We start from the raw sequence: 19,778 nt of genomic DNA, 5'->3' as shown, positions 1-19,778 counted from the left end.
CAGATGATGCAGTTACCTAAAGCCATCAGAAGGGAATGTAGCGCAATCAAGTCGAGATTACACTTTGGAAAGCTGTGTTTTAAGACCAATGTAATTTGTGCTATGAAGTCTGTAACCGCTGTGCTGTTTGATCTCATCTTTACATCCTGCACCCAACCCAGCCTGGATCTCCGGAGGGAAAGACGAATGATCAGGCTCTGTGTCTGCCATGCAGGCAGTGATGTTTGCTTCTCTTTCAGCCGACGCTGGCGTCGCTGGAACCGATTTAATCGCAGAAGATGTAGGGCTGCCGTGAAGTCGGTCACGTTTTACTGGCTCGTTATTGTCCTGGTGTTTCTCAACACCTTAACCATTTCCTCCGAGCACTACAACCAGCCTGACTGGTTGACACAGATTCAAGGTACAAGCAGAGGGCCATTCTCCTTTTGTTCTGAATTCGGGATTCCCGAGGCTGTCCGGCTGCATTTTAGTCTTGCCTGATCCATGTATAGAGCACAGGAATGTTTGTAGTGACACTAACACTAACTTGGAAGACAGCAGAACCGCCCAAATGCAGGGTGTGCCTAGAGGGGGTGCAGTCTGTGGTGTGTGGTGAGTCAGGCACCTGGTTGCAGATTAATGCCAGAGCATCTCATTGTCTTAACCCTGTGACACCTCGGGATCAAGAAATCTTGCTGTTGGAAGGGACCTCATATACCTTCTCCCCACCCACACTGAGAGCTTTATTTTCCCCTATGGTATTCTTGGCAGGCCTGGTTGTTCCTCTACCTTGAATGCCCCAGCAATGTGGCATGGTGCCCACCCCAGAGACAGCCCATTCTGAGCTTGACAGCGTTGGGCCATTGAGAGGTCCTGCCTTGCTTTGAGTCAGATCTGTTTCTGCCCAGCTCTACAGCCTGCGGGGGGTATTTTCTGCTGTTAGGTGTAACCTTGGTTGACAGCTGCTCCTTTTTTTTTATCATAGCGCTGTAAGCAAGGTCTTTTTGTGACTGACTTAAACAAAACACATAGTATGATGGTCTAAATGCAGAATCATAGGCTTTTAGGGCTAGAAAGTGCCAGAGATTATGTGTTAGGCTGCCCCTCCCCATTTTGTAGTGAGTGAAGCTGAGGCCCAGAGGGTGGAGCAGAGGGGTCGGCAGAGGCGGTACTGACCCTGAGCCAAAAGGCTGTGAACTCTGGGGCCACACTCCGGGCTGGGGTGGCAGTGGTGACAGCTGCAGGGGTCCCGGGGCATCTACCAGGACCTGGCGGGAGGGAGTTCAGGGAGCGGGGAGGGCCCGAGCCACCCTGAGACCCCTGTGCCTTTCCAGATACTGCGAACAAAGTGCTGTTGGCTCTGTTCACCTGTGAGATGCTGGTGAAGATGTACAGCTTGGGCCTGCAGGCGTATTTCGTGTCTCTGTTCAACCGGTTCGACTGCTTCGTGGTGTGCGGCGGGATCACCGAAACGATCCTGGTGGAGCTGGAGATCATGTCTCCCCTGGGGATCTCTGTGTTTCGTTGTGTGCGCCTCTTAAGAATTTTCAAAGTGACCAGGTAAGGACACGTGTGTCTGGCTGCAGGCGGTTCTGAGCTTGAGGCGCGGTCAGCGGCCCTGGTCGGGGGTGCTGCTCTGTCCCGCGGGCCTTCGGGGCTCACCCCCTCTTGGCTTGTAGGCACTGGACGTCCCTGAGCAACTTAGTGGCGTCTCTGTTAAACTCCATGAAGTCCATCGCTTCGCTGTTGCTCCTGCTCTTTCTGTTCATCATCATCTTTTCCTTGCTCGGGATGCAGCTGTTTGGCGGCAAGTTCAATTTTGACGAGACGCAAACCAAGCGGAGCACCTTTGACAACTTCCCGCAGGCACTCCTGACCGTGTTCCAGGTGTGTCCGCCCACCCTCCCCTGCCCCAGGGACCGTCCGGGGATGGGCCTCCGTGTCGGTTCACAGCACAGGGGCTCCGCGTGGCCCCACTTCTGTAACCCCTGCCACCTTTATGCTCTGGTCAGTTTTGTGCCATTCAAGCCCTCCGTGGGCTCTGACACCTCCACAGGACGACAGATGGGCTTGTTCGGTGCGAGCTGGACCGTGGAAGCAGCTCGCACCAGAATTAGGCAGCCGCCCCGGGGCTTCAGCGTCCACGGCCGGCTGACCCCAGTTCTGGCTTCTTAGATTCTGACAGGCGAAGACTGGAATGCTGTGATGTACGACGGCATCATGGCGTACGGGGGCCCGTCGTCTTCAGGCATGATCGTCTGCATCTACTTCATCATCCTCTTCATCTGCGGCAACTGTATCCTTCACGCAGCTTTGCCGGTGTCATCGCCCTGTTTGGCGTTCCCCTCCCCATGTGCCTGTGCCGTGGTAGCCGCTGTGTGGCGTGAGGCACTACCTTGTCATCTCACCGTCCCCTCTCCTCGGCTGCTGGGGACAGCGTAGTAGAGGCAGAGGCCCCGTGAAGCTTTGGGGAGCGAGAGCAAGCAGTGGGGAAGGAGCCTCAGGTGGTGCGTGGGCTCACAGCGCCAGCGGCCACTCGGCTGGACGTCACAGCGCCTGCTCGGGTCCCAAGGGGCAGCACAGGGAGAAGCCGGGTTGTCCTCTGTGCTATCATGCTTGAGAGGCTAGGGGTACAGGTGTATGTTTTTAAGACCCTTCATAACGGGTGGGGTCCTGTCTTCAGTGGGCTGACCTCCGCTCCCCTGGACCTGATTTTGCTTTGCTGGTGTGCACACCTCTGAGTTCAAGCATCGTCGGCTGGCTACTGTATCAGGCTGCATAACTTTCTCAGAATCGTCTCCTCCATTTCCCCGCAAAGAGGTGCTCATTAATCCTAGACTTCAGAAAATTCAGACCTCTCTTCACCTCAGTCGAAGCTTTCGTGACCCTGTAACCCTTGGTTGTGTCTGCTTTATCTGTGTGCCCGCCCTGCCTAGTGGGAGGCCTGACATACAGAGGCCCTCCGTCACTGTCTGGCGAAAGAGAAATTGTATCAAACATGCATACCACCTCTTGGTCTTCATCTTTTCATTTTAGGGACTCTTATTGAGGATTTGTTCCCTGAGAAGTCCCAGATTAGATTTCTTTTGCTGTTTCCTCTTCATCTCCTCGGGCTTGTTGGTGAAGGTCTGTCAGTGTGGCAACGCCAGTGCCCATCTGTAAGGACAGTGAAGCCCCATCTCAGCCCACAGAGACCCTGCCAGATGCCCGTGCAGCTCTCTCCCCTGGGCTGCAGGGAGCCACCTCTGCCCATGCCCTGCCCAGAGGCGAGCCCTCCTGCCAGATTCATCCTTAGGTCTCTTGCTGCATGTGGGGTCTGCTCTCTGCTGGAGCTTGGGGCAGGCGCTTCTCCATCTTTCCAACCAGATGATAAACTTCTTGAGTCAGGAATCTCTTCTTCTTCATGTTCACTGCACCTTGTGGCTTATGGTGCAGGGTCTTGCACGTCATTGGCTTTTGATAAATGTTTGTTAAATGAATGATCAGTATTTGTTTTTTCTGTTTTCCTTGTGATTAGCTCTTTAGGCCATAGCAGTATACCAGCCTGAAGCCTTGGAGAAGTGGGCCCTGGCCACACCCCCTCTGATCCCATGTAGTGTTTCCTTTGCAGCAGGTGTAACGCTATCTGAAGTGGTGCTCAGATAGTTTGATCTGTCTCCCCCAACTAGAAAATGCTCCTTGGGAGCAGGGACTCCAGTCCGTCATGTCTCCAGCACCCAGAACAGTGCTTTTGGCGTGTACTTTGGAGGTGTGTGGTGGCCTTTTTGAATGAATGCCAGAGCATACCTTGTTTAAGAAGGTCTGGGTAATGCCTTTAAATACAGTTGATGGGTATTTCCTCTTTGAAACCGTCTGTTACAAACTTGTAAGGTTTTCCTGTGGTTTATTAGCCTGGATTTGCTTTCCCCTACCCAAAAGAGTCTGGGGTCATTGCAAGACTAGAGATGTATTATTTCTCCATTAAGAGCATTGGTAGGAATTCTCAATACAGTTAATGTCTACCTCAGTCACAATTTCTCCACTTCCATTAGAAGAGGGCTCATGTTACCAAGCTGTTGTCCGGCCTCAGACAAATTGCTTCCCTGGGGTCATTGCAGCTCTGTTAAAAGATAGTCTTGCCTACCAAAAGCATTTTGAATGTCTTAATATCATTCACTCACATTTCTGTCCTCTTTAAAGACTTGAATAGATTCATCAGTGGGGTATCCCCTGGAAGCTCTCTCATCCCCAGTACCCTGTAAGCTTATGTTTGTTTATATGTCCAGCAACCCAGCTGCGATATCAGGGTGCACAGGGCATGTGGGACGGTGGGGTGACTCTGTCCCGGGGCCCCTGGCTCCAACAGTCTGACAGACAGATGGTTGTGCATCAGCCCAGAGCAGTGTTAGAGAAGGGAGCTGATGTGACTTGTTGCCTTTCAAAAATGTATGTACCTGCCAGCAAATAAGAAACAGGCATCTTCTAATTTGGGACCTTGTTCAGAATTTTTTTTTTTCCAATCGTTCAAGGGAACCACCCATACAACATGATAGAGCCAAAAACCTGCTAACTTGTTTAATCACCTCACTTTTTACTATTTGAAAAAATTAAATTCAGCACAATAGTCAAAGGTATAGCCACAGTGAGACTATTCCAAAGAAGAGTCTGGCACCATCTGGCAGTAAGTCAGACACACATAGTTGGTCGGTGTTTATTTGGGTGGTGAAAGAATGCGCAAGGTGTGTGTGGGCTCTGAAGGCCATTTCAAACATGAAAGGCTCAGGCTGTTTTGTGCCATGGGGTCATCGTTTGAATAACATGTAGCCTTTAAAGGGATCTATTTCAGAAAGTGTGCCCTGGATATATATGCTATAGGTGTGTGTGTTTTAAAAGAAACAAAATACAATATGTAAAATGCGTAATTATGATATATTTGTATTTTAGATTATTTCACACAATGTATAGATAGCTATAGGTATCTAGATATGTAGAGACATGCATGTGCATGTGTAAATGCACATACATGCACACAATAAAAGAAAGCATTGTGGGTGATAGGTTTTCATGGGTTTTAGAAAATCTTAATCTTGCTTCTTTCCAGCTGTCTTTTACATGTTACTAGCTTTTTCTTTTAAACAGGGCTCTGGCCCTCTGGCTTTCCCCAGTCAATCTAGCACGTGGGGACAGTTCCCTGTTGCTGGCCCCCCCAGGACACAGAGGGGTGTGACACTGCCATGGCTGACCACGTGTGATTGTGTTTAGAAATGTGTTGTACCCTTAATGTGTCCAAATTAGACATCCTACTGAATGTCTTCCTGGCCATCGCTGTAGACAATTTGGCAGATGCCGAAAGTTTGAATACAGCTCAGAAAGAAGAGGCTGAAGAGAAAGAAAGGAAGAAGATTGCCAGGTAACCCCACTTTTACCTGAGGTGCTTTCTAGGGGCTGCCTGGGGAGCCAGCCGCAGGTGAGGCCTGGCAGAGCTGCACAGGCTCCATGGCAGCCACAGCCCCCATGTGGCTGCTCTGTGGTGGGCGTGGGTGGCCACATGGGGCCCACCGAAAAGGGTGAAATTGAGGGCAGAACCCAGGGTGCTTGGCTGTCTTTCCTCTGGGGCTGAGAGTTGGAGTCACATGTATCCCCTGATGGGGTTAATTTTGGCGTCATAAAATAAACGATGCATTCAGTGCTGATTAGCCCTGGGATGGGCATTCATAAACGACCCGTGTAGTGGACCCAGGGTGCTGACATGGGCGTGGCTTGTGCTCTGTCCTCGCCTTTGGGTTGTTTCTAGTCCTACCAGCCACTGTCAAGTCAGAGTCCTGATTAGCATTTTTACACACAGCAGTGTGATGATTTGGTCTCCTGTGTGCTTTTCTCTTAGAAAAGAGAGCCTGGAAAATAAAAAGAACAAACCAGAGGTCAACCAGATAGCCAACAGTGACAACAAGGTGTGCGTGCTCCCCTTTTGGTTTGAAGATGTTTCTGTGGACACTGCAGTATCATGTACCATTTATACCGTGGAAGTGCCTTGTGTGATATTTATGTATTCACACCGTGGGAACATCCCGCGTGGCGTGTGTGTATATTCCCACCGCAGGAGCGCCCCGCATGGCATGTGTGCGTTCCCAGCATGGGAGCGCCCGTGTGGTAATGGAGTACGGCATACCATCATAGATGCTGGCTTCCCAGGGGGTTCTGGGTGAATTTAGGTAGCTAGCTGTTTGTTAACCAGCACTTCAGCAGATAACCAGTATGACAAATATTTGACTGGCCTGACCACTCATTTTTTCTTTATGGAATTGTGTGGTCGGATATGACCTGTTAGTGGGTTCTCAGTGCAGGTTAAAATCAGAGATTGCTAATGCATGTCTGCCCCCAAACAGGGTCTCAGGATCAGGGGGTCTGGGCTATATTGTCAAACTTCACCCCACTTAGGGGTGCTCTGGGCCTTTCATTTATTCATTCATTTGTTCATTGAGTAAAAACATACTGAGAGCAGTTACTGGGGATCAGGAGTGAAGACTGGTGCAGTCCCTGCCTGGATGAGGCTCAGGTTATATCAGGGAGACAGGAATCTACAGTGCAGTGTGCAGGGTATGTGGGGTCACTGGGATAGGAGGAGGCGTGGATGGAGCCCGTGGCTGTGGCTGGGGAGGGTTTCTACAAGTTTCCTCATCATGTGCCCTCAGACCTGCTGTCTTAAGCAGAATCATCCTCGGGGCCTTTGGCCGTCCCGAGAGACACACAGCCCATGCACACTACAAATGGAGCTTCTCTCCATGTGCTGAATGGCAGGTTGAGTCTGTGCTTTGGCCATTTGACGTGCATGCAAGCTGGAGTCTCCCTACCTCCAAAACCTCTCTGTCACCCTAGGTCACAATCGATGACTATCGAGAAGAGGAAGAGGACAAGGACCCCTACCCACCTTGTGATGTCCCAGGTATGGTGGTGGAGGCCAGAGACAGGCGCTCAGCTCATGGGGGATGTGGCCTTGTTACTGCTTGGAGATCAGCGGCCGAGTCAGTGGCTGGCGGGCTGGGGCACATGCCAGGCCACTGAGGCTGCCGGGACCAGGGCACAGTCTCTTGTGGAGCAGTCGGCCCTGCTTTCCTCTCGGCCACAGGCACCCAATTCCCAGGTAGTAGAGGGAGGAGGTGTGAGGGAGTAGGGCAAGCCTGAACTTTGCTGGGGAATCTCTGCTGGAGGTGAGCAGTTCCTGCTGATACAAGTGTCACCTGACACTGGCCTGTTTGGCTGGTGTCTTTATTGGCTGATGGAGGAGGGACAGCGGATCCGGCGAGCCTGGGGAGCAGCCCTGTGTGGCTTGAACCCCACACACAAGGGTACTGGGGAAACCGCCAGGTGCCAACGGAAGGCAGTTGCCACCCTTTACCCGTGCCCAGATCGCAGACTGCGAGATCTTCCCACACCACACACTCACCCACAGCCTGCTCAGTCCGTATCCTGAAGGGTTTTGATTAACGAAGCTGATAGAGGTTAACTGAGCAAAATTTTCGTGTGAGATTGAGAACGGTAATACCAGTCCCAGCGCAGCCTTGATTACATGCCTGTTAAACACGTGTCTCATCTAAAGTAGGTGCAGAGGAAGAGGAGGAGGAAGACGATGAGCCAGATGTCCCGGCCGGCCCCCGGCCTCGCAGGATCTCGGAGCTGAACATGAAGGAGAAAATCGCCCCCATCCCTGAAGGGAGTGCTTTCTTCATCCTGAGCAAGACCAACCCGTAAATACCCCCTCTGATTGCGTTGCTGCCGCGTCTCCCGCGTGGCCCTGCAGGTCTGTGGGTGGCTGGGGTGGCCTGAAGGAAGGGGCTCAGGGCCGCTTTCTGCGCCCGGGCACTGGAGGCCCGAGTCCTCTCCGCTGCCCCCTGTCCAGCCTTGCCCAGCTCCCCCTGGCCCTCCGGCTCCTGGACAGGGGGCTGTAGGGGTGCAGCCAGCTTCCGGGTGGTGGACCCGTGGCTCAGTGTCACACAGGGTTGTCCCCTGTGAAGTGTTTTCCATCCAGAGGACCCTTTGTTCACGAGTGGGCTTTCCCGTGATGGGAACTGCAGGACCAGCTTTGTGGCCTGCTGGTCGGTCACTTTCCCTGCTGAGTCTTATGGCGATAAAGCATTATTGCTCTGTGATACTTTATAGGCAATAGCTGTTCTATTCAGCTCTTACCTGCTTCAAGTAAGATTTCTCGTGTTAAAGTGATACAGTGCCTCCCAGGGGCATGGTGTTGCCTCGTAAGAGGTAGATGTCTATTTCCCAGCTGGTGTCTAGGTTTTAGATCATCTGGGATTGAGTGAAGCGGCAGAGGGAATAAATGTTCCCCGGATAAGGTTTCTAGACTTTCAGAGGTAGCTGTTGGCCGGCAGAGAAGAACTCGTGTATTCCCAGGCCCCCGGGGAAGAGAGGCGGGAGGCGAGGTGTGCCACAGCCCCACGCCCTGCGGGATCTGACGACAGTTCTCACAGCGCCTCACTGTCAAGAGTGTGGGTTATTCGCCGACGTGAATCTCAGTGTGTCTGCATCCGTGGTGGGAATGGATTGATTTTCCCCCAAAAGCTGCAAGCAGTCCTGCCCCACTGTTTTGGAAAGACCTTCCCGGACTGAGCTGCTAACCGCTGGTGAGCCGTGCAGGGGACGCATCCAGCAGAGAGCAGCCCCCCGAAGAGGGGAGGTCCCCTTCTTATGGAGTTGACTGTACTTAAACTGAAGAAAAATCTTTTCAGAGGAAAACCTACATGTATAAGCAAAAAAAAAATCTTTAAGTCCTAAAGTCAAACGCTGAGGTTAAGTGTAGTCAGGCACCAAGTAGCCCAGACTCAGGGGCAGCTGCGTCTGCAGACCGCCGCTGGGCAGTAGGACCCTCGTCACAGCCTTGCATCACGATACAGCTCGCGCTTCGCTTTCTCAGGAGCACCTGTTGTGGGTCAGCCCCAGGTTAAAAACACTAGCACACAGCACAGGGGGTTTCACCCAGTCCCACTCACGTGGCCGCAGCCCGAGGCAGGCATGGCTCCAGGTTTTGTGAGTGTTGTCGGGAGCTCTGACCTCGGACCCCTCTCAGAGGCCAGGAAAGCTGGCAGCCGGGCGGCGTGTGGAGTGGGAGAGCAGCACAGCCAGGCCAGTTGGGCAGTCTGCCCTGGTCCTTACCAGCTATGCCACCTGAGCTTCAGCTGCTCCCTACTTTTCAGGACCGGACAAATGGTGTCCGTGTGGCACACAGAGCCGGGCACCGCAGGCCCTCGGGGGCTGCCATCTGGCGCTTCCCAGGGGCTAATGGTCAGGCGGGTCCCGCTTGGCTGGGTGGGGGCATGGGTGGCGCCGTGGACAGCTGTCCTCTGCCTGACCCGTCCCCGCAGAGCAGCGCCAGCATGCAGCTGGGGCCCTGCCTGGGGCCGCGTCCATGCCATGCCCTTCCCCCAGGATCCGCGTGGGCTGCCACAAGCTCATCAACCACCACGTCTTCACCAACCTCATCCTCGTCTTCATCATGCTGAGCAGTGCCGCCCTCGCCGCCGAGGACCCCATCCGCAGCCACTCCTTCCGGAACACCGTAAGCCGCCAGCTAGCCGGGCGGGTGGGGCGGGCCCGCGGAGGCCAGGGCTGAGGCTCGGGCCTCTCTTCACCGGCGCTGTCTTGTTGCGGGGTTTGTAAGCCCAGAGAGATTTGTTGTAGAGGACAAACCTTTACTGAATCGTGTCTCTTAAACTTGATTTAAATGCTCTGCAGTCACTTGCAGCGTACACAGGTCCCTGCCCCTCTCCCTCTCCATCCTTATGGCCAGGATTTTGGTCCCTGTTTTCCCCTCCCTGGTCGAATTCACATCCACACCTATTTTGAGATCCCTGCCCAGTGGCAGCATCCACCAGAGAGGGTACAGTTGGAACCAGTGTGCCACACACCCAGACGCTCTTACACAGGGTTGGCAGGAAGACACCTCCTATATGGACATAGATGCATGAGGCTCCTTGGCTCTGGCGGGCTGTGGAGGTGAGAGGAAGACCCTCGCTTGGTGGGCAGGAGGCGGTGTCACAGGGAAAACAGGGAGGGGTCCCGTCCCTGTCAGGGATGTGTCAGGTCCCGAGCAGGGAGAGCGCCTTCCCCTCTCCCGGCTGGGCTCAGCTGCTGGTCCTCACCCGGGCGGCTCCAGCAGCGGCCGTCCTGTGCCGAGAAGAGTCCAGAGGCGAGAGGGCCCCAGACTGCAGCCTGTTGAGCCTCTGGCCTTGACATCGAAGTGCAGTTTCAGATGATTATGGGGCCCACAGGGGTGGAGGCCATTGAGCATCGCTGCCGGGCCTGGTTGGTACATCTCAGATGTGTAGAGATTTGAGTGTTAAGACAGATCACCAAGATCAGGGCAAGGACTTCGCTTATGGCAGCGAAGCCTGTGCGGTGCTTTCCACGTCCCCCGCTCTTGGTTTGCAGCCTGGCCAAGGCAATCAGTTAGACTGATAGAACACGGAACTTCTAATGTGCCGAACAGAAGAACTTCCCCAAGACGCTGGGTGGTGGTCACAGTTAGTGCAGAGACCCTGACCTAATCAGAACCCTCAGAGGAGGGCTTTGTTAGAGATTCTGAAGCCATCTCTATCAAAACAGTCACATGGCACAAAACCTGAGTGTCCGCAAGTTCCATCGTAGAAATGAGACACAACGGTAGAGGAGCTGCTTGGAAAAAGATGTCACCATGTGACAGACGAGGTCAGGAGCTAGTCTAGAACACAGACTGGCTAAGAATTAGCTTATGTGGGGCCTCCTGTTCTTATTTTTTATTGTAATTACTTCCCCATTCATTTATTAGCTCCTGCCGTTCCCTGGAATGTTACTGTTCTTTTTAAATTGATGTACATGTGTGTATGTGTATGGCTTTTAAAATACTACAGTGTTAATTTTATTGTTGTGAGAACACCTAACATGAGATCTACCCTCCTTGACAGATGTTTACGTGACAAGACAGTATTCTTACAGACAGGCACCGTGTCGTGCGGCAGATTTCCAGAATTTACTCAGACCGTGTAGCTGAAATTTAACACCCGTTGAACAGAGCTCCAAGTTTTCCTCCCCCAGCCCGACAGCCTCCCTTCTCCTCTGTGTGCAGGCTTGACCACGTCACACACCTCGTGGAGGTGGACTCCTGCCGCATATGTGTTTTTTACTTTAGCTGAGTTATTAGTGAAGAAAAGAATAGAGTCCAAGTGAGGAAAGAGCAGCTTGGATCTAAGCTTTGACCCCCGGCAGCAGTGTCTTCTCTGTCTACCGGGGGCTTCCAGCAGAGACAGTCCTGCTGTGATCTAGAAGGGGCCTGTAGCCTGGTGGAAATACCTTTCACTGCCTACACAGAAGCACAGACACACAAAAGCGTCCCAGCAATATTATAAACCACCAGATAGAAACAGTTGGGACAATGAATGCTTTCTGAAGAGAGAACCGCAGCCAAGGAGAGCTGGCCTCTGCAGCAGGGGTCCTCAGCTTACGTAACAGGGCAGTGGGGCCACCCCACCCCTAAACAAGTGGCTCTCAGCTGGCCCCGGCAATGCCATGACTGTCGGCGTGACCTGAGCCGCTGCCCCCAGTCCTGTCCCCAGCATCCTCAACTGTTAAGTGAAAGGAGTTGGCCTGGGCAGTCTCCACGGCCCCACAGCTCTGATCACCTCAGTTCTTGCCTACTTGTAGAGCACAGCGGTCATGAAGATGCGCCGCCAACCTGGCGTTTTCCTACTGGCCGAGTCTCGGCTGCCCCCTCCGTGGCTGTGAGCAGCCTGGCCGAGTGGTCAGACCTCTTGCTGCTGGCCCGCCTGCCCTGCCCTGCTGCCCCTCACGGCTGTGAGGGGCAGCAGGGACACCCCAGGAGGGGTGAGGTTAGAAGGACTCAGGCAATTGGAGAGTAGGTGCTATTTTTAGGAATCTTGAGCAAGTAGCCTGGACTGATACAGGCTGGCCCAGTCTGTTCTCTGGGGGGCCTGGCGAGGAGAAAAGCCAGCCCGATGGGAAGAGCTGTGTCCGCGGCAGAGCAGGGCCATCAGTGTGGCCCTTCTGAGAGGACTCAGCCGCCCTGCACGTCGGTGCCGCAGGGGGCATCTACTCCCGGGTTGAGTGGGCTAGGGTTGGAGGGGCCATGTGGAAGCTTCTGGCCCCATTTGATGCCACTTTCACCTTTATTTACATTTCTCCACTGATCTGAAGCTCAAATATGGAGGGCAACAGATCTCATTCAGCCAAAAATGCAGTTAAAAATCTGAAATGTGCGTAAGGCTCTAATTTATCCGGTGCCCAAGTAATTTGTCAGTGTAATGCTCTGATGAGCAAAGGTTATTAATAAAGCACTTGTAGAAAGGAGCCTCTGTCCAAGAGGCGAGGCTGGGGAGAGTCAGCCTGAATGCTTAAAGAGGTAAGTATTCCCAGATGCCCTGGCTGGTCATAAGGATGAGCCGTAATTGGACCCGGTGGGGCATTTATGAGAGTCTCTGCACTTAGCGCCGGGGGGGAAGGCTTGTCCCGGGAGAGCGGGTCCCTGGCTGCCTGTGGGGTTGGACCCACGGGCTCGCAGCTGTTGGAGCTTGTCCGGGTGCTTCTTCTCATCTCCCACATGTTGTGCCTTGCAGATTCTGGCTTACTTTGACTATGCTTTCACAGCCATCTTTACTGTTGAAATCCTGTTGAAGGTAATGGCTTTTTCATTGACCCTCACTTACTCTAACGCAGCTGTGGCAATAACAGTGGCCGGTCTGTGTCCCCCTTGCAGGTGCTAGGTTATGCAGATTATGTCTTCACTGGCACTTTTGCGTTTGAGATCCTTTTGAAGGTAACAGGCCCCTTGGCGGTGTGTCTTGGGGGGCCTGCTCCTGCGTGTGACACGCAGCAGAGAAGCGTGACGTGCTTTTGACTCTTTTTTTGTCTTCTGTGGTTAAGCACCACATTTATTTTTTATTTTTTATTTTTTAACCAGAGGATCTTTTTTTTCCTGTAACCATTCCACTTGTTTTTGCTGTTTCTTTTTAACCTCTGAATGCATGTAGGAGCCACTTTGGCTTGCATAATTGCAACTGGCAATTATATTTTGCTCCTTTTAAAATACGGCCTCTGAAATTTCTTGACTGAAACAGATGCATCGCTCTGTGTGAACCCTTTTCCACCTTTCGTGGCATCCAAGTCAGAGGAAAAGTGTTTATCCTATGAAAGGAACGCGTCTCTCTCCGTTTCCTTGACTGAATTGTTTTCAGTGGCCTCAAATAGTAACACACTATTTTCTTGCAACAGGATTTGCAAGATAACTTGGGTCTATCTGTGTTAAGGTATTTTAAATCTGTTTTTATGGATGGGCTTACATTTACACACACAAAAAGAGCACCCCTCAGACAGGGCGCCAAATGTACTGCCCATGAATGAGCTGGTGGCCGTTGCATGTGGTGTGGATACTGACTGTGAAGGCCTCTGGGGCTGAGCTCATTCCTTATGCACTCGGAGGCCTAGAGACCCACCGCAGGGAGCTGGTACGCCACGGACTTGTGACGTGGCATGGGTCCTTGTAGCACTGGGACAGTGTGGCCCATGACAACTGTCGGAGCCATCACCTAGTAGGGAGACAAGCGGGGAAATGAGGACTTTCAATCACAATTGCCTTTAAACCACATTGAGCTTCATGTCTGTGTATCTCAGGAAAAAATGTATTTTGTGTTCAACTACTCTGCAACTTGAGCTCTTTACAAAATCTCCTATAAAATGAAACCTCAATGAATGTCGCCAAGGACTGGGGTATTTAGTTCATTTATTTTTGTTTCATTTTTTTGTTAATGAAACATGAGCACAAAACCAAATGACCCATCTCTGTTTAAACCTTTGCTAAAAAATTCGTGTTTGTTTGCCTGCCTCCTAGCCAGTGAATCTGGCTGACAGTTCTGTCCTATGAGAGCCGTGCCCAGGTGGGTGAGCGGATCCGAAGGCCATCCCTGCAGTAAGAACAGGGGCAGATGCTCAGGGCCTGGGCTCAGGGACATTCACCCGGCCTGCAGGACCCTGGGCTGCTTTTTGTGTATGTGTGTGGGGTTTGACTCTCCTCCTCCAACAGAATGGGAAACCTTCCACTTTAGTCACTTAGTGTCATTAATTGAGGTTTTATTTTACTTTCCATATTTTTAAGTTGTTAAAGGAATATAGTTACTCATGGGCTTTGGGGCAAGTGAGAGACAGGGTTATTTAAAAGAGAAAAACCCAATTATTGCTCTTTAATTTCTGCATATTTGCCTCAGTGACTTAAATCAATGCAAGTTAGTCTTCATTTTCAAAGATACTTTAGCGAGTGGAAAATGAACTCTAACAAGGAGGATTCGGAAGACAGAATCACCAAGTAGCATCTAACATTTGAAATGGTGGTTCCTCATAGCTTTGGGAAGATTTGGGAGGCTATGTGGTTATTTGGTTAAACCATCTGAAACTTCCATTTTTGTAGGCCAAGAGGGTTGAGTGTTGGCAATTTTGTATGGATTCAGTATCACTGTTTGCCAACCCCCTGCCTCTCCTGTGCTTACCTGAGCGTGAGCCACCTTTGTTTTTCTCAGTGAACAGTGAACTGCATGTATCGTCCGTTCACTCTGAGGAACTTGCTCACTAACGTCCTTTCCCATTGCCAGTTGGCCCCTCTCCTGGCAGGTGACTTGATAGCAGCAAGCCTGACCTGGGTGAGAAGCATGTGATGGCTTCCTAGCCACACCTTGCATGTGCTGGAGTAGCTAGACCCCAAGGAGCCGTTTACCATGGACAAATAACTAAGGACCATTTGGGGCAGTAAGGGGCCCACCTGGAGAAATGCTGCAGATTTTTGTGGGGACAGAGCCTGTGAGTCCTGGACTCTAGCACTTCTTCCAGAGCCCTGGGAAGTCCGGGTTGGAACAGCGCAGGCTCGCCTGTGGGCTCAGAGAGGCCAGAGCAGCATTTTGTGGGAAGCCAAGCTGTGTGGGCAGCAAGTATGTCCTGACAAGCGCAGTCACGGGGACCCTCTCCCGAGACAGGCTCTTTGCACAGGCCGACAGGGTCCATATGTGAGGTTGGTCATCACTATAATGAAGGCTAAATTGGTCTCTTCTTTTAAAAGGTATCTGAAATCATTGGACCTTTTTCCCAGTTTTGAACAAATCATTTGGTGGCTCAGCCCTCTTGGTTTTACATTTTGGCTTCCTAACACACGCTTGTGAAGAAAGGCATACGTTGCTCAAGGTTTTGTAAAGAGCCCAGGTTTTCTTTGCTCTGGAGAGAAGAAACAGTAAATCACTCACGATTCTGCTCGTAGATGACGACCTTTGGAGCGTTCCTCCACAAAGGGGCTTTCTGCAGGAACTACTTCAATTTGCTGGATATGCTGGTTGTCGGGGTGTCTCTGGTGTCATTTGGGATCCAGTGAGTATCTGGGGTGGGTGAGGACACAGGCTGTTGGGCAGGATGGCTCACGTTCATGGGGTCCACATAGGCTGGGCAGTGTTCTAAGGGTCACAGTTAGTTATCTGGGAAAGCTGTGTGTGTGCCGTGCCGGGGGCTTTGGGACATTTTCTGCTCACCCATGTTGGTCTTTTTCCTTTCATGCCCACTGCTAGGCTGGGCTTATCACTCTCTGATATCTGCTCTCAGCAGAGAGTGAGAGAAGCCTTAAAGGAGGGAGGAGCCGGGTTTGAGTCCAGGCTCTGCCAGGGCCTCCCACGGGCATTGAGGGTATCCTCTCCCGGGATCTTAGCTGTCCATCTGTTCAGGAGGGGCCCTTAAAGCTTGGATAGAGGAGGCTCCCCTTGTCCTCCAGGATATATAAGCTGCTAGGACCCTTTTTTCAGGTGGGGTGGGGGAGACTTCTAAAATTTTCAGCTCAGAGGGGACTGAGGCTGCAAGGCTGGGCCCAGGGCTCTTCTGTGGCATTTCAGGGTTTCTGGCAGGCAGCAGCCCAGGCTGCCCCCTGCCTGCCTTCTGTGCCCAGGGTCTGGGGCAGAGGCTCCTGTGCGGACACCGGGGGGAGCCTGCTGACTTACAGGCATCCCTGTTTCCCCCTTGGAGAGCGTGTGCTCACGCACAACCTGAGCTAAATTAGATGAAGAGGCCCACCTCCTCAGAGGTCCAGGGACCAACCTCTGCTGGAAGCAGCCCTCTGTCGTAGCCCTCTTCCCCTCCCTCTGCTGCCCCAGGGTGGGAGAGCCACGTGATCAAAGCTTGACGGGACACTGTCACCCCTACCTTTGCACTCCTATGAGCGCCCAGTGGCGCCTGCCCACTCCAGCTGCCCTCACACACTGCCTGATGAATGTGGTCTGGCTCCTGTGGGATCATGTGGGCTGCACTGCCTCATTTGGGGCCTTCCTACATGCAGCTCCCCCAGCCTGGAGCCCCTGCCCCTTTGCCCAGCTCCCCCGACTTTGCTGGGGACTCACCTGGATACCTGCCCTAGGGGCCTTCCCGGGCTCCCCCAGCAGCACCTGCCCCCTTCCCCCCATTGTCACGCCTGCTGCACAGGTTGCGATGCCCACCTCTCCCACCAGGGAGCTCCCTGAAGGCCGGGGAAGCCCAGGGCAGGAGTACCGCAGCACCGAGCACGCAGCACTGGGGCCTAAGCGGCCAGGCCTACCTGTTACTCACACAGAGTCTCTGCTGCGTTACTGTGTCTGAGTCCAGGCCTCTGAGCATCCTGTGGGCCTGGCTGCGAGGTGCTGTGTAGAGGGGCTGGAAGGAGACCCAGGATCATGTGCGAGTCGTGGGGGGAGCTCAGCTCAGCTCACGTGATCCCACCATGCTGTGTAGTGACATTAAACGGAAGTCCATGTGAAACGGTCCCAAAGTGTTTTGCCCACCTGTAAACACTCTGCTCTCTTCCTTAGATCCAGTGCCATCTCCGTTGTGAAGATCCTGAGGGTCTTAAGGGTCCTGAGGCCGCTCAGGGCAATCAACAGAGCGAAAGGACTTAAGGTTGGGACCCTCCTCTCCAGGCCGGGCTGGCTGTGGTTGGGGTTAGCTGTGTGACCGACTCTTTAGGCTGGAGCTGGGCTGCACCTGCTGGACTTTAAAGTGGGTTATACACCAGGAAAGAACATTTCTAAGCAACGAAGCTGCCTCTACGAACTGCTGATAGCATTTTTAAATTTATCTTCTTAATTTTTAATTTGAACTAATTTGTCTTTATATGATTACTGTTCACCTATCAATTTTCATTATTAATAGTGTTTCTTTGGGTTTATTATGGTCTTTAAATCTGTTCTTATACAGGTTGTACAAAAGGCTAGAGAATCTGCATTTTCCTGAGACCCTTTATGGGGTGGGGGGCCCTGTGGGCTTGTGTGCCATGCTGCACCCCATAGCACTTCTTCTAACTAAACCGCTTTGGGGGAACCAGGGAGACCGCCAGGTGTCCTCACAGGTGGCCGTGATGCCCTGGGACGTGCCCCACAGAAAACTCCCTGAGAAACTGTGAAGTCGGAAAAATCATATAAAAATGCACACAAACCCAGTCTTGGCTGGTATCAGCTCACCCCGCACGTGGCCAAGACAACAAAGGCAGGTGGCTCTGTGTGTGTTCGCCCCTCCCCTCCCCGCAGCACGTGGTCCAGTGCGTCTTCGTGGCCATCCGCACCATCGGCAACATCATGATCGTCACCACGCTCCTGCAGTTCATGTTCGCCTGCATTGGTGTCCAGCTGTTCAAGGTGCAGTGGGGTGGGGGCCCTGGGTCGCGCAGTCCTGCTGACCGCGGGGGTAGAGGGGGCCTGCGCTGACGTGTGTCTTGTTTGTGTCCAGGGAAAGTTCTATCGCTGCACAGACGAGGCCAAAAGCAACCCTGAAGAGTGCAGGTGAGAGTCCTGAGCGCCAGGGTGGGAATCTGGAAGAACGAATGGACCACGTCAAGGATGTGCTCGTGCTAGCCCTTCATGCTTCTGCCTGGGCGGCCAGGGGCCTGCGTGCTCGGCTCATGGCTGGAGAGATAAGAGGGATTTCGTTTTTTTTATATCAAGTTCACATAATGCAGAATTATCCACTTTAAACTACGATTGAGGGGGCATTTAGTGCAGTCGCATCACAGTGCAGTCACCACCTCTGCCTAGTTCCAAAGCTTTTCACCCCAAAAGAATGGATAGACAGCTTTGGATGTTCGGTGTAGAATCTGTAAACTGGAGGTGAAAGAAAGCCAAAACCGGAATAACGATGATGAAAGGCTGTAGAAGTTAGCCCGACAGCCACAGGGGTAATTTTTCCCCAAGCAGAAGTCAAAGCTCCAGCCCCTGGTGTTCAGGGGCCAGCTACGTCTTCTGACAGGTTTTCCAGGCTGCGTCTCCTCTCGTTCCTGGCACCCACAGGTGACTTGGCCGTATTTCTGTTTGCGTGAATGGGCAGAGGAGCGACGAGGTGGGAAGTACTTGTGCTCTTATGCCGTCATGTCCAGAAGAGTTTGAAGGCAGGCGTGGACCCCACTGCCTGCAGTCTGGCCATGGACGTCTGTGCTTCCACCTCCTTCTGGGATGAGGGCTGGCTGTGCACTGCTTACCTTCATCTGGGGTTGCTTTTCAGCAGAAGGTGCAGTCCCAGAGCGCCCGGTGCAGGGTGGCTGTGGCGTCACCACCAGGGCACCACCCACCAGGTTGTGGGTGGAGGGTGGCCCCTGGGTTGGGTGTCACCACAGCCGTGCAGAGATACCACCTCCTCTCTAACCTTCTGTTTCTTCACCTGCAAAATAAAGACACTGGTCTCCTTTCAGAAATGGATTTCTGAGAATGACTTTGGGCCAAAAATTACTAAGTTCTTTTGGGAAGAAAGCTAGTAATATTTTTAATATAAGAGAGGGAATTTGATTAAAACTAACAAGAGAGGATACCTGGGCTTGTATCCCAGAGCTTATGGAATCTCCACGGCCAAAGCTTTTGATTCTCTGGTATCTGCGTTGAGCCCCTGTACCTGGGGATGCCTGCTGGTGGGTTCTTCTCATGAGCTCTCGGGCTTCTGCAGGTCGCTCTGAGAATACACATTACACTAGTGTTACTCCATCGTGGTTAGAACCATAGAGCAGATTGAGGGCAGGGCGAGAAAAGGAGAAACACAGACTGTGCCACACTCAGATCCATGGCCTGGCTGGCAGAGTCCGTGACGGCACTCACAGCTGGGACCGGAGCAGGCATGCCTGACTTTATGTCAGGGCAGGACGACCCACACTTCTTTTCCTCTCCAGGGGGCTCTTCATCCTCTACAAGGATGGGGATGTTGATAGCCCTGTGGTCCGGGAGAGGATCTGGCAGAACAGTGATTTCAACTTTGACAACGTCCTCTCTGCTATGATGGCGCTCTTCACGGTCTCCACGTTCGAGGGCTGGCCTGCGTGAGTACAGGGAACGAGCATCTCCGGGGAGGTTCTATTTACTTCTGGGGGTGCCTGGGGCTGAGCCATCCCTCCTGGAGTGAGTCCTGCCTCTTCCCTCTATACTTGCAGGCTTTGCTTACGACTTCTAAACTGTGGGCCTGTTTATCAGTCACTAGGCCCCCAGGGCTCCTCTGTCTGATTAGGCAAATGATTAACCTTTGTGGCCAGCTGCCAGGATTCAGACTGCCTGGGGGGTGGGGGGGACTCATCTCCGCTGGCTCCTTGAGGGGCATCTGTGGGCCGGAATGGGGAATCCTCAGGTGCACTGTCACACCAACTCCCCCTGCAGTCGTGTCAGTGAAGCTGCCATTACTCTGTTCCTAAAGAGGGTCTTGATAGGATCCCAAGCCATTCATCTATTCATTCACCCATTTGTTCATGGTACTAATATGTGCCAGGCGTGGATGGCTGCCATTGTGCCATGGCTTTCACTGAC

At 52.7% G+C, this 19,778-nt stretch overlaps 1 protein-coding gene across 13 annotated transcripts in view; it reads left to right on the top strand.

Moving 5' to 3' along the window:
* CACNA1D (calcium voltage-gated channel subunit alpha1 D) overlaps positions 1–19,778 on the top strand; it is a 258,217-nt gene that overhangs the window by 187,731 nt on the left and 50,708 nt on the right. For all 13 annotated transcript variants that reach the window (XR_008991942.1, XR_008991939.1, XM_057486474.1 and 10 more), the window contains 15 exons: positions 240–400; positions 1,314–1,539; positions 1,659–1,866; positions 2,155–2,275; positions 5,254–5,368; positions 5,843–5,909; positions 6,835–6,901; positions 7,556–7,703; positions 9,394–9,523; positions 12,573–12,632; positions 15,254–15,360; positions 16,818–16,905; positions 17,532–17,639; positions 17,731–17,783; positions 19,154–19,300. Coding sequence is in view for 11 of the 13 variants with exons in the window: in XM_057486474.1 (XP_057342457.1) it covers positions 240–400; positions 1,314–1,539; positions 1,659–1,866; positions 2,155–2,275; positions 5,254–5,368; positions 5,843–5,909; positions 6,835–6,901; positions 7,556–7,703; positions 9,394–9,523; positions 12,573–12,632; positions 15,254–15,360; positions 16,818–16,905; positions 17,532–17,639; positions 17,731–17,783; positions 19,154–19,300 (1,806 nt within the window). In the remaining 2 variants the exon portion in view is untranslated. The remainder of the gene's footprint in view (positions 1–239; positions 401–1,313; positions 1,540–1,658; positions 1,867–2,154; positions 2,276–5,253; positions 5,369–5,842; positions 5,910–6,834; positions 6,902–7,555; positions 7,704–9,393; positions 9,524–12,572; positions 12,633–15,253; positions 15,361–16,817; positions 16,906–17,531; positions 17,640–17,730; positions 17,784–19,153; positions 19,301–19,778) is intronic.

This window comes from Manis pentadactyla, chromosome 1, assembly GCF_030020395.1.
Source record: "Manis pentadactyla isolate mManPen7 chromosome 1, mManPen7.hap1, whole genome shotgun sequence".
Lineage (NCBI taxonomy): Eukaryota > Metazoa > Chordata > Mammalia > Pholidota > Manidae > Manis > Manis pentadactyla.
Note: the sequence above shows the minus strand (reverse complement) of the source record. Positions and strands in the feature narration are given on the sequence as shown.